The sequence below is a fragment of the Zootermopsis nevadensis genome, unplaced genomic scaffold (assembly GCF_977971745.1).
Source record: "Zootermopsis nevadensis isolate Lab colony 2312 unplaced genomic scaffold, Znev_1.0 Znev_ptg000002l, whole genome shotgun sequence".
In the NCBI taxonomy this organism is placed as follows: Eukaryota; Metazoa; Arthropoda; class Insecta; order Blattodea; family Termopsidae; genus Zootermopsis; species Zootermopsis nevadensis.
In genome coordinates, this window is record NW_028259134.1 from 14,695,899 (window position 1) to 14,709,233 (window position 13,335).

Sequence of the window (13,335 nt, forward strand, 5' to 3'; positions counted from 1 at the left end):
CAGAATGTAGACCTACCCCAGAATTCTGAACTTGAATTCACTTTTTAAGTTGTGAAACTTGCTAGATCATGTTGTCTGTGTTATGACTGTGGTGTAATGTGGTGTTCCAGTATCATGGTCAGCTTCAACGAGCCCAGTGAGGACACCCAGCCCCAGCCACCCCTATTACCCCGCATCCAAATTTACAAGGCAATATGGCACAACAAGTTTGGAACAGCGATCGCGCTCACCATCACCTCTGAGAACTGGGCCTGGACCAGCAAGTCAGCCTCGGCCCCACAATTCCCATTATCAACAGCAGATTTCACATCCAATACAGCAGCAAAGCTATCCAGTGCTAGCTTCTCGAAGGGGCCAAGGTCGTCGACTTCCTGACACTCCAAGCAAGCCCTCAACACTTCAGCTGCGGCCTGCATCCATCAACTTCCCCAAGCTGAATGCATCACCAACCCATTGTCCCATAGGTCCAATGCCTCTGGGACCTTCATCTCAACAACAGTGCCCTCTGAGCTTCGAACAAGCAGTAGCTATTGGCCGTGGTGGACGCATGCTACCCTCTCCTGTTCCAAATGGTTACAAGCCTGGCCAGCAGCGGAGGAGTCGACACAGTGACTCTGATGATGATGACTGGTGCTAGCCTAACCTGAATTAACCTTGCAGTAGACATGGCAGCAGTTCATTTAGTTATAATGAGTGCTTCAATCAAACCCAACCTAATCCTTCCTCTCAGTGATATCAGTACTAACCTAACCTAACCTAACCATGGGTAGTTGGCATGTATGGACTTGTTGGCTTCCCCTTTTTCACATTAACAATGACTGACTCTTAGAATGTTACATGCTAGGTTAGATTAATGAGCCAGTAAATTGTAGTATTTTAGTATATGACCAAAGACAAGATGACCTGAAGGTGGAATCCACTTTCTTAACCATACATACAAACCAAGCAACTAAAAATGATGCTAGGTTAGGTTGGGTTATTAGTGTGCAGCTTTCCCAGAAGATGTAGTGACACTGAGTGACAGTAGCTACCTACTGCATCCCCTATGCTAGGCAGCAAAACAGTGACCTGTCAGCCAACTGCTAAAAACAAGATTGAGAAAGACATTTTGTGGCCTGCTGGGGCCAGTCTCCACATGAATTCTTGCATACCAGCAAGTTTTTTACTGCCAACTTTAAAAATAACATGGTTCAAAAAGAAAACAATTTTGTCCAAAACTGTTTTCAACATGAAACATTTTCAACTAAGCATTCTCATAACTTCCCCTCAAGTGCTTTACAAGTGATTGTGTTTTGTTCATTACAAAACTTACATTTACGTTTTTTCTGTGATAAAAATCTAGAAGGATATGTGAAAAATTATTATATGAAATAAAATATTATTGGTGCTCAGTTCTGCCAACAGAGAAGAAAATTTAACAAAAAAAGTTGCATGTAGTTGACTTTCAGCTGTAGGGAATTGTTACCAAGCTAAACAGTATTTTGGAATGAAGGTCCAAGCCATGGCAGCTGGAACAAAGTGTGTCATCATGCAGTCTTTATTGACTTATGGCCAGTGTACTGAGCATTAGGGCCTAAAACGTTATTGTGATGCAGAAGGAACCAGGTCCTGACTTTGTGGTTATTGATATTTCATCGACAGTTCTCAAGACTGATGAAGTCTTTTAGCTTTGGTTCCAGTTTATATTATAAACAATGAGCCAAAGACACATTGTTCAACTTGTTCTGATTTTCAAAGGGTACACTTGTTGCTATTAGCTAATCTTGGTTCATAACACTTTCCACTATAATTATGATTAAGAAAGAAGTGTGACAAAGTTGCCTTAACAATATGAATTGATTGTGTGTTTATTAATTTCAAGTTGGTACAGAATCAAAACATTTTATATATCGCTAATAACTATTAAAACATATGGCATAGTGTGTATGTATGCGTGCGTGCATATGTGTGTGTGTGCGCGCGCACATGGAGGTATGCATGTTTAAAATATCTTGTAGCCCTCCCATTCATTGCATGCACAGAAAAATTGGTTTAAAATTTGCTTGACATATTAAAAACTATAATAGCTGTGCCACAAAGAGAATTAAGCTACTGTTTTAAAAAACAATTTTAACACAGAGACATAAAAATGGCATCTTTCAAAATCCAAATTAATGTTATTCTGTTCTTTGTAAGTTCTAAATTTGGAGCCAATTATCATTGGGAAAATCACCACATATGTCATGAACCTGACTCACATCCCAGTGGCATACTATCTGTTAAACTATGTCCTGTATCTATTAGTTTATTTCTTCAGATACTAAGTTCTATTATATTTGCTAAATTTTGTCTTTGTAAACAACAACCAATGTGCATGCCAAACATGTTTCCCTTACTGTATTGTTCTGTACATATATTCACATTTTCTATACATAATAATAATAATAATATTAATATTAATAATAATATTTATTACAAAGTTTCACTGCAAACTAATTAAAAACCTTGGGATTGAAACAGCAACATACCCATTTAATATTGCAGAGACAACAAAAATATTAAAAATAGATTAGCTAACAAACCAGAATTCCATTTGTCCTGTTATATGCAATTGTTTATTAACTCAATTTAAAATCCTCATATTTTTGACAAGATTGAATTTCAGCTTCTTTTTAGGTATGTAGCTTTTTATGTAAGTGAAATTGTTCCAGGGGAAGAAACTTTGGGCTATGTGTGACACATTTTTAGTACAATCAGGATATAACCAAAATGTCCTGTTATGTTCAAGAAATTTAATCTTCATAATCATCACCACTTTCATCTTTCTAAAGTAAATTGTATCACTTAGAGGTATTTAAAAGAAGAACAAAATTCCATTCATAGGTTTTCAAACTACCACAATGCAATGGGCAGATTTAAAGTACAACGTACTAGTAGAAAATAGATGTTATATGAGAAATTACTTGTAAATTGGGTAATTTCACTTAGGAGGTAATTGGGACCATCCCTGCCACCAAAGCTGCATCATTGAAAACTGTAAGTGTGCAACCTTTACACTCTCATTTGTAAGACATCACTAAACTGTCTTAAGGTGATAGTTTTGTGTATCTTGTATTTATGGATGTAGCATAAATGTGGAAATTGATGACAATCGCTATCATCAAACTCATATTCACATCAGTTATTGGTTTGAACTGATTGATGGTGTTACCCCCATAATTAAACCTGAGTTACGTAGATAACTAATATAGTAGAGTCCTGATTATCCAACTTTCAGATATTTGACATTCTGTTTTATCTGACATGCCATGTCTGAATGTTCTACTGTATCAACAGTCAATCCAGCATCTAACAGAATGAATCACACTTACTCACCTTGCACCTTCTGCATTTTATGTATTCAGTTGCTACAGACATACTACTGTTCAGGCACTGATGTGACCTTGCCCTAAAGAAAAGGAGGCTCAGAGTCAAATACCCATTGTTAATTTCATAAAAAATAAACTTTCTCATTTAAAGATTTACTTTATGTTGAATACAATTTTTGTGAGATTTTTCTTTTGATACCATATTGTATTTTATTCATAATTTAATAATATTTTAAAATTAGTTATAAACAGAGCTGATATTTACCCTTGCCTTTTCATTAGTCTTCCATGTTATCCAGCATTTTCAATTATCTGACCATTCTTCAATCTCATTTAGGTCAGATAATCAGGACTGTACTGTACATTAAGATTTAAGAAATTGAAATCAGAGGCACTCTTTTAGTACAGGCCCTGGTATACACTTCATCTACTTTCAGATATCTGAAAGACAAACTCTTTTAAATACTACAGTTTCAAATTATAATTTGTTGATTTACACATTGAATATTGCACACATGAAGCTGGTGAACACAAAGAGGAGAAATATACAGAATGTATAATCAATAGTTGATACATGCTGTTTTGATAAAAGAATAAAAATTGTTGCATCATCCCAACTTCAACCTAAATGAAAATATTTGTGTGTATGGCCCCTATCCTAATCCTCTTCTTTAAGTTACCAATATATGTTTAGTTACAGACATCATCCACCAAGAAATTACATACTTGTGTTGGCTGTGGCAATGCTAAGAACGTGTCACACATGACTTGCTCATTCTCTTTCCTTTCAGTTATTATCTGACCATTTTCACAAGACAGTCCACATGTAAGGTGTGCAGTAGGCTGTCACATTATGTTTTCAGCTTACATCAAGTTGTGTCATGATGTATATAAAACTGCAACATTACTGTAGCACCTTACATTAGAAGTAAAGTTTTCATGCCTTCTTTGTAACTGAAAAATTGAAACCTATGCCTTCATTTATGGTGTGACCTGTTTGTAAGGTTCATTAATCTAATGGTTTACTTTAATGTTAGATCTTTGCTTACTTAGACCATTACTGCCTGGCAGTAACTGCATTGAAATTTGTTCAGACTGGGACTGCCAGATGGCAAGCACATTAAAAGTATATTTTTCCATCAGTCGCTATGTTTGCATTGCTTGATATTCAAGGTTCTCACAGCAGAGATGATATTTATGGTGATCTTCTGGACTGTGATGACATGTGAACTTATAGGTGGGTACCAACATCTAGTAGAAACATCCTGCCTCCATCTGTGATAGTTACCCATTATGATATTACCTTTTATAAACGATGTCACATCTTATGTGCAATTCAACTGGCTGTGTGTGTGTGTGTCACATTAGCATACTGCTAAACCATTAACCCCAGAGTTAAAGTCCAGCTGTAGCCCCATAGTATGGAGATTTAAATAACTTTTTTCCCATGTGATAAAATTTAAAGAAGCAAAAAATGAACTTCCAGTATTATTACGGTCGATGTGAGTAAATGAGTAAAAAATAGAGAATATGAAATAAAAATTGGAAAGTAATTAATGTTACTGGTGATATTTTACTTCATAAATTGGTAAGCCACTGGATGACACTGTGTTCATATGCATGAAGACAGGTACTGTTAAGTTTCATTGAATGTCAGGGTTGAGTGATTAGCACTCCTGCTTCATATTTGGTAGGTACCAAAGTCAAATGTTAGCCTACAGACTGTCTTTTCTGGCAGATTGTTCATGGTTTTCTTCAGTCCCTTGAATTGGATGCCAAGTGAAAAGGAACTTTACAAACAGGTTGCATCATAACGTATTTCAAGTAATGTTTTCTTATAACTGTGTTGACAACAAGATTGAAAATAATTTCTGAAAAGTTACCACTTGACTTTATTCCAATATAATTTAAGAGGGATCTTAACATTTGCTGACATTGTTTATTATGCCTCAGCCTACCTTTCTGTTATCAGTTCAGTGATAAGGGGATAATAATGCGTTGTATAACTAGCTACTGAATCTTTAATGAAATTGGCATCTTATATATTAGTGGCAATTGTCTAGACACAACAAAACTTGCTACTGACAACATACTTTGCAATGCTTATTAATCGCATCAAGTTCGAGTAATCTGAGTGATAATCCTTTGATCTCAATAAACATTATTTGTAAAATCATTTCCAAGAGAGAGCTCATGATATGGTACTGTGTACTAAACAGTCTGCCTGTAATGCAAGAAACAGCACCCTTCATTTTGTTTGCATATGTTGTATCCAAACAGCTCAATTTGAATTTTGATTTAATAAATCAGAAAGGGACCAGAACTCAGTGACAAATATTGTTTCATAAACTATTGCATAATATCAGAGCTTGCTCTTGCATGATTTTTTGTAATTATATACTTTATCTTATGTCACTGAACTCATCAATTAAAATGATAATCTGATACAGTTTGTAAACCTTCAGGAAGTTATCCAATTTACAGTATACTATAAATACTTTTTACTTTAAAAAATGCTGAAGGACTACCTTTATAACCTCAGATTGCACATTCAGGTGTATAAACATTTGTCAGTGTGAGAAAGGCAAGTTTCCTTGGCTATGGTTTGGTTTTCCATGTTTGTAACTTATACCAACTATTACTTTCTCATTCTTAGTATTCTTTATCTGTTTCCTTCTTTATCATGCGCCTATGATAGAGCAAATGTCAATAAAGAAACTTAGAAAATTTTCTTCTTTCAAAAGCATTCCCTATGGAATTAACACACAAATTGACATCAGTAAGCATTTTATGTAGGCTTAATAACCTGGCTGTTGTTTCAAGCATGGTAAATTGTAAACTTTATATTTCAAAACTCGCATTTGTAAAGATACAAGAATATGTGTAAGACTTGCCAAGCATCTTAATATACCATATTTCACACATGTGATGGCACCAGAACTGTCCACTTAAAAATTCATTATGGCTGTTTCCTGAATTTATGAATAACAGATTCACCACTTCTAAGCAGAAAAGTAAAGCAAGTAATATACACTTTCTTGATATATGGTACTGTTTCATGATACTTCTTTTGGAAGGAGGTCCCTGTAAATTTTGCATACCAGAAAAAGGCTAAAATTTTAAGTATGAGTTTTGGCTTGGAAAGGAAACATGGATTACCATTTACTTAGCACTGGCTTTAAAATATTTCCTTTCACTATAATTTTGTGTAATATATTGGGTTGTTTCTCCTCTCAGTAAGAGATTTATGTTGTATCCTTCATATAGTATTTACATATTTTTAGTATTCTATCACCTGCAAAGAACCGATTCAAAAAATAAAGTTACTAATGTACTTAAAAAATATGAACCAGAGTACATGAGTGTCATGTTTTGAGTTAAGTTGTATTTTTTCCTCATTTATCTACAAAATTATTTTTATAAATAATGTCATAACATATACATTACAGAAATTCAAGGTTTTTATGGAAATGTAAATATGCCTTGTGGTCTTCTTGGTGACTACCAGCATTTCAGAGGGACATGTCATCTCCATCTTCAGAGTATAAAGAAAATATGAATGCATGTTATGTAAGTGTTATATTTTGAGCTATGTCATATGCAATTTCAATTACTAACAAGATTATTTTTACAAACACTGTCATAACAAATACATTTTATGGAGTAAGAAATTTGAGGCTTTTATGATAACAAAAATGTGGATTGCGGTCTTCTGTGTTGTGATACCATAAAATCTTGTAGGTGATTACCTATGTTTATTCAGTTTTTGACAGATAAGAAATAGAGTCTGTTAAAGGTTCGGTTTTATAATAGATTTGTGAAAATTAAATTAAGTAACTATCTAGTCATGGTTTCTGAGAAGCAGTTCAAAATACATAATTTTGTGATAAACTGCTATTAAGAATTCTTTTCAAAATACGTAATGGTGCAGCACTTGAGTATTGTAGTCTTCTGTCTTGGACACAATTTGAACAAAGTAATGAATATGGAAACAGATAAAAATTTATATTTGTGTTAAACAGCAGATCAATTAGTAGATGTTGAAATGAACTGCTAATATTCATAGGAAAGTAACTTTTAAAATACCTGCACTAATGATAAGATTTGTTCTGATATATATATAGACGTTTGTTCATAAATTTTCAATCCACTGAATGCAAGTGAATTATATAAACATCTCAGTACTATGCTTTACTGTGATTGGTTAATCTCATTCAGTTGGTCAGTTTTATTAGCCTATTTAAAACTGCCATCAAAATCAATCAGTTTGTATCACTTAATCATGGCTTCTAAATATTAAATATTTTGGGCTCAAGCTCCAAATAGTACAATGGAATATTCTATTGGAGGTAAAATGGTCAAAGCATGGTGCTAACCACTCACATTTCAGGAACAAAAAAAGGGGGGATATCTGAAGGAAAAAAATAATGAATTTGTAAGAAATGGTGATAAGAAAAATATCAGATACCTGCACAGATGCATAAATGACCTTAAGAAAAGTTACTAATCTTTAATTAACTTTATGAAAGATGAGAATGGTGATGTGCATGTAGATTAACACAATATTCTAAATATGTATAAAAAGTACTTTGGTCAACTTTGATTGATTGGGTTAACAATGTTAGATAGACTGAAATACACTCCTGAGCTTTAACCTACTTCTTCTGAGGTTAAGATAGCTATTGACTTCTCATCAGCATTAATATTAGAGTGCACAACTGCCCATTGCATTTATACCTACAGTTTTCAGAACATGTTTTTTTCTTAGAGCGGACCAATACAGGACCTTCAGACAGTCTATGTTGCTTCATCTGGACAGTCCGACATACTAGCCTCTGCTGATCCATTTTCCAATTTTTTTAGTGACCCTATTTTTCAGAGTATGTTGGTAGCACAATTTCAGAATCATATTAGAGTGAAACCCATGTGACTTTTGAAGTTGCAGAGTTCTAGGTAGATCTTCATTGTCTCTTCACCAAGTGATCACATATCCTGCCATTCTAGCCAAAATTGTGGTGTCCTTTAAGTTGATACAACGCCCTATTCAGCCACCACTGACTTGTCTGGTTTGTACTATATGTCCACTTCATTTTAACGGTGCATCCTGTCTGTCAAATGTAAATATTACCACATTCACAAGGGACCTGGGACCCTGACGCCTATGTCATATTTCACTCTCCTCAACAGGTGTGAATATTTCTTTTTGGCTGTAATGTGCACAGTTCTTATGTTGAATCTAACTAGAAACCTGCTGACCATGTCAAAAGTTTCTTCTCATAATTATAAAATGTCATGTAGTCATGATCAGCACAGGGTATATGGTATGATTTAAGTATTAGTGTAGCATTTTGAACAAACATATTCTCCACTCTAAAGGGTAGGGAAAAAGTCCTGACAATGAATAATTTTAAGTGTAAACATATTCTCATTTCCTGCACAGAAAATTATAACTTGCTGGCCCTTTGAAGCAGGTACAAGAAGACCTGACCAGTTGTCTCTGTGTGAAAATCACATGTGTGTCTCACGATTGTAAATAAGTTTTGATCAACCATGTTGCCTATAACGCTTATTACTCTCACATAGGATAACTACAATTCCAGAACATGTATCTGTTCTATCAGCATTGTTCGACTGTCTATGGATTTTTTCCACCAGATGTCTAACTTTCTAACATATATCAGAGGTATTGAATTTCCCTGGAAGCTTATTTTATTCCTCAGAACTTAAGTAACTCCTTTAGTATTGGACATTTACTTCCAGTGACATGAAATTCATTAATTGTCCTGTGAATTACACATTATCAAATTTGTCTATTTATATTTTTTCTTTGTCATTTTCTTCTTCTTCTTCTTATTTTTATTATTATTATTTAGGTTTAAAACGTCTGTCGACGTCCTCCGATTCCATTCTCCAGCCATTGTCCAACTTCTAGACCTCTTTCTTCTATGGCCTCGTTTATACCATCCAACTTTGAGGATGGAGGAATATATTTGAAGAAAACTGTCTTACCGATTGAGCTACTGACACGTAGCCGTTGTGTTTAGATATGAATCGCTCACGGAGCGCAGCACAATTCGCACGGCACCACGTTGTTCATCAACGGCATAAAGCTGACTATCTGGGTTAATGTGTGGCGCCATACGTTTGTGTAGAGTCCAGAAGTAAAGCGGCGTTTTTTTAATAATTGTGCTTAACGTGGTAATCTATGGTGCTCAAAATGTTCCAGTGATTCGTTGTTTAAATTAGTGATCGTTGTACGAAACACAGATACTTTGAGAGGGGAAAAAAGCGTTGCATTGTTGAAATGCGTTGAAAATATGATGGCTGCTGCCAGAGAAAATGTGTTCGTGTGTGTTGGTAACCTGTCGTGTTCCTTTACGTACGGCATTGTACTTCTGGAGTTTTGAGGACATTCGAGTTTTGTATCGTTATTTGAAACTGTTCGAGGGTAAGAATGTTTCATTTTCTATCTTAGTGTGAAGTGTTTGGAACAAGGTATTATCAGAAAATCTGTACCATTTGAGATCTTAAATTTTATTTGCAATGAAGCACCGAATTAATGTTATACACTGTTTAGTAATTTGAAATTTAAATGAATATGATTTCATATTCTACCTAAGGATACATTTCCAGAACAGAACTACACTTTATAATTGTAGCATTTTTGTTGGGAATGTCTTTACAGATTCAGTATACACTTTGGTGGTTATGCTAAAGAAACAATGTGATGGAGTCATGAATTCCTGCAGTTAAAAAATAAAGTAATTCGATATGATCTTGCAAGTGTATTAACAAAATGTTCCTGATTATTCCTAATATTTTTCTTGTGTCTTCCGTGATTTTGGCCTTTCAACATTTAGGGATATTGCAGAATAAAGGAAATACATTGCAACTGTTTGTGGAAAAGCTTGCTTGGAGGCATGCTACTCTTTGTACAGTGTTACCACTGGTAAAGTTAACTGCCACTTCCTCACTCCCAATAGGAACTGCATTCACCACCAAGCATTGCAATATTTTCCCAATACAAGTCAAGTATTCCTCCAAAAAAATAATTCAACTTACATTTTTTATAAGAGGCGCTGAAATTGCCATCCTTATACATGTGAACGCTAAATACGTCATGAAGAGGAATGCCATGGATTAACTGTGAATTAACAAAACTCCAGTACTTATTATTCTGGTAGGAAACATGAAACATGGCATACACATGAAGCCATGCTTCAACAGGAATAAAGTCAAATAAGGGTCAACTACATCATCATGAACTGATTCCAAAATCCAGTTGCAGAAATTAATCATATTACGTGTGTTACATACGAACTATGGTCACCTTATTTGGTTGAAGTTTAAGCAACTTTATCACTTTGGTTGCTGACAATTTTGAGATTGTTTTTGTCCAAGGTATCTCAGTGATTCCTATGGTAGGCTTCTAACCTAACCCGTATTCATATAATTTATATTTGGTAAGGTTATTGCATTTTTTTTAGCAGGCTTATCCAGAATCAGTATACCTGCCTTTCTTAATAAGTTTGTGGATGCCTATTATCCTTGGAACTGTAATCCCAAGAAATTTACAACAGAATTTTTTCTGACACTTTGTAGTATAACCACATTTCACGTAAGATTCTTACAAAGAGACAGTGTTCAGTAGTATATTGAGCCATATCCACACATACAATATCCAGTACTTAACATGTTAGACACAGTTGCACTGTTGTGTGAATGATTCTAGCAACAATTGGTTTTAGCACTTGACAGCGAGTCATCCTGCAGGGAAGGGACAAATGCATTGAACTTCATCACTGGGTGCACTTTATATACATCATATTTCAGTACTGAAAATATAATTGAACAGACCAGATGCATGAGTCACCAAATGTGGGAAAACTACTGAGTTGTAGTACCTAACTTTTACCTTTCCAAATGTCTTCTGAATGTAGTGGCTACAATATAATCATTAATTGTATCTATATGTCCAGCATGGCAAACATGTGACCTGAAATTATATTGATACTGACACCATTCCCACATAGAACCTCATCATTTTGGGTCGTGCTAGGTCTTTGAAAAGTATGCATCTTTTGCTAAACCTGCTTGTTGAAAATAACATGTAAACTATGTAGAGCATATATTTGCTTTTTGATTTCTTGCAATTTTTTTATGAATGGCTATAGATAAATTAAAATTCTTCATTGTGATTGAAGTTACAAAGATAGCAATGGCATTAATGTTTCAGGCTGTGTTCACTAAGACAGAAAAATCAGCCTTTTATGTGTTCAGTCTTTCTGCATCTACTTGTATATTTTCTGTTAGATTTCCAAAATATATGGCACCCACAGCTGGATGAGTTTTATTAGAAGATGTGGTTTGAAAATGTCTGAGCATGCAGAATACTTTCTTGCAGTGGTGGGGTTTGTTTAGCCAGAAAGTAGTATAAAATCCCCTTTTAATGATAGTGCCCATCAACTCATATAAAATAAATTGTGCTAAAAAAAGAAGCAGAACAATGATTGTATGTTTGGTACACTTGGACTTTTAGTATTGTTAGGAATGTGAATTCATATGTAAATATCACACATTTTCCTTAGCTGCCTGAGCTGTTTTCTCTACTAGTGAGTCCAGGAAGCAGTTTGCACCAGATTTGACATAATTCAACGAAGTAAATATTTTGAAGGTGGTTTTCTTTGGAATATAATGTGTGTGTGTGTTTTAATGAATAGAATAACCATGAAGCAATACAGGATTTCTTATTACAGGCATATTTTTACATGTAATTCAATTTTTATGAATGGGTAATAATTTTTGCATAATGAAGCGTGACACTAAGAGAACTGATCTAATGTTTATGTTCAACAGATCTAATATAAAACGTACTAGTGATATCTGTGAAATTAGCCAATATAAGATGTCACAAGCAGCTGTACAGGATGAGTTGAAGACCATTCTGCGTGGCCTCCTTATATCTTCACCACAGGCCTTGACAGTTAATGAACTTCAGAAGGACTACAAACTGCAGGAAGGTCAAGATGTTCCTTTTAGTAAATTTGGATTCAAGAGTTTCCTGGAGTACATAAAATCTGTTCCGGATACTGTTGCTGTAAGTTTTGTATATTGTTAAAAATAAAATAGAAAATAGTATAAAATAATAATTGTATAAATGTTCAAGAGTAAGAAGATTGTAAGTAGATTGGATCTTAAATGCATGATTGCAAGCAAAGCTCTAGAAGTACGCTCACCCACACAGTGTGGGTTAGTTGACAGAGATGGGCTGGAAACACATTTTTAGCCTTGGTCAGAAGTATTAAACTTTTGATAAATTAATTATGTCTAATTTGTTGTTGAACCTGATACTGTTTTTAAAATACTGTGTACGTTTTATCGCAATAAGAATATTTGAGAAGCATACTGGGAAACTGAGCAGCTGGATTTTGTTATGTCATTTAAGTTCAAGCTGTATTTCTGGAGCTTTAGTTGTAATTAACTTACTTGAGATAATGTACCCTGTTATTACAGTGTATTGCTGTGTGTCCCTAGTATGCTGTAGAAGGCATACCCAGTGTCAGATAATACATATTACATGATAAGTAAAGTAAAAGTAAAGTTGTCCTGCTATACACCATGTAGGCTCTTGGGGGAAGAGGGGGTATAGTTCCTACACTTTCTCTACCGTGGCACTGGAAGGGGGTGAGTGGTCAGCATCATGCCTTGGTGCACTTTACCCCTGGGAAAGGACCCCGGTCCAGTACCCATTGGACAGGAGACTGGGTGGGCCCCATAGCTGGTCTAGATTCAGAGGCTAGAGGAAAAATCTTCTGCCCGTGTTGGAGATCGAAGCGCAGTTGTCCAGTCTATAGTCAGTCACTATACTGGCTGAGCTACGCAGCTCATTGTTATGACATGATATGTTACAAATATTTTGATACATTTTTCTGGCCCATGTAATCTGGAATTAATAGATCGAAACAGAATGATTGTTTTCTGAACAATG

At 34.9% G+C, this 13,335-nt stretch overlaps 2 protein-coding genes across 22 annotated transcripts in view; both read left to right on the forward strand.

Annotated features, from left to right (window-relative positions):
* Positions 1–8,001, forward strand: part of cac (calcium voltage-gated channel subunit cacophony) — a 289,078-nt gene extending 281,077 nt beyond the window's left edge. For all 19 annotated transcript variants that reach the window (XM_087350471.1, XM_087350513.1, XM_087350455.1 and 16 more), the window contains one exon: positions 111–8,001. In XM_087350471.1, coding sequence (XP_087206597.1) covers positions 111–637 — 527 coding nt within the window. In that variant the 3' untranslated portion in view covers positions 638–8,001. The remainder of the gene's footprint in view (positions 1–110) is intronic.
* A 1,213-nt stretch (positions 8,002–9,214) lies between these two features.
* The window catches only part of LOC110836631 (tudor domain-containing protein 5), a 41,254-nt gene continuing 37,133 nt past the window's right edge, over positions 9,215–13,335 (forward strand). For 2 of the 3 annotated variants that reach the window (XM_022078035.2, XM_022078036.2), the window contains exons 1-2: positions 9,215–9,795; positions 12,204–12,444. In XM_022078035.2, the coding sequence (XP_021933727.2) occupies positions 12,253–12,444 (192 nt within the window). In that variant the 5' untranslated portion in view covers positions 9,215–9,795; positions 12,204–12,252. Of the gene's footprint in view, positions 9,796–9,824; positions 9,843–12,203; positions 12,445–13,335 lie in introns of those variants that run through there. The other variant, XM_087350562.1, reaches the window with a different exon arrangement.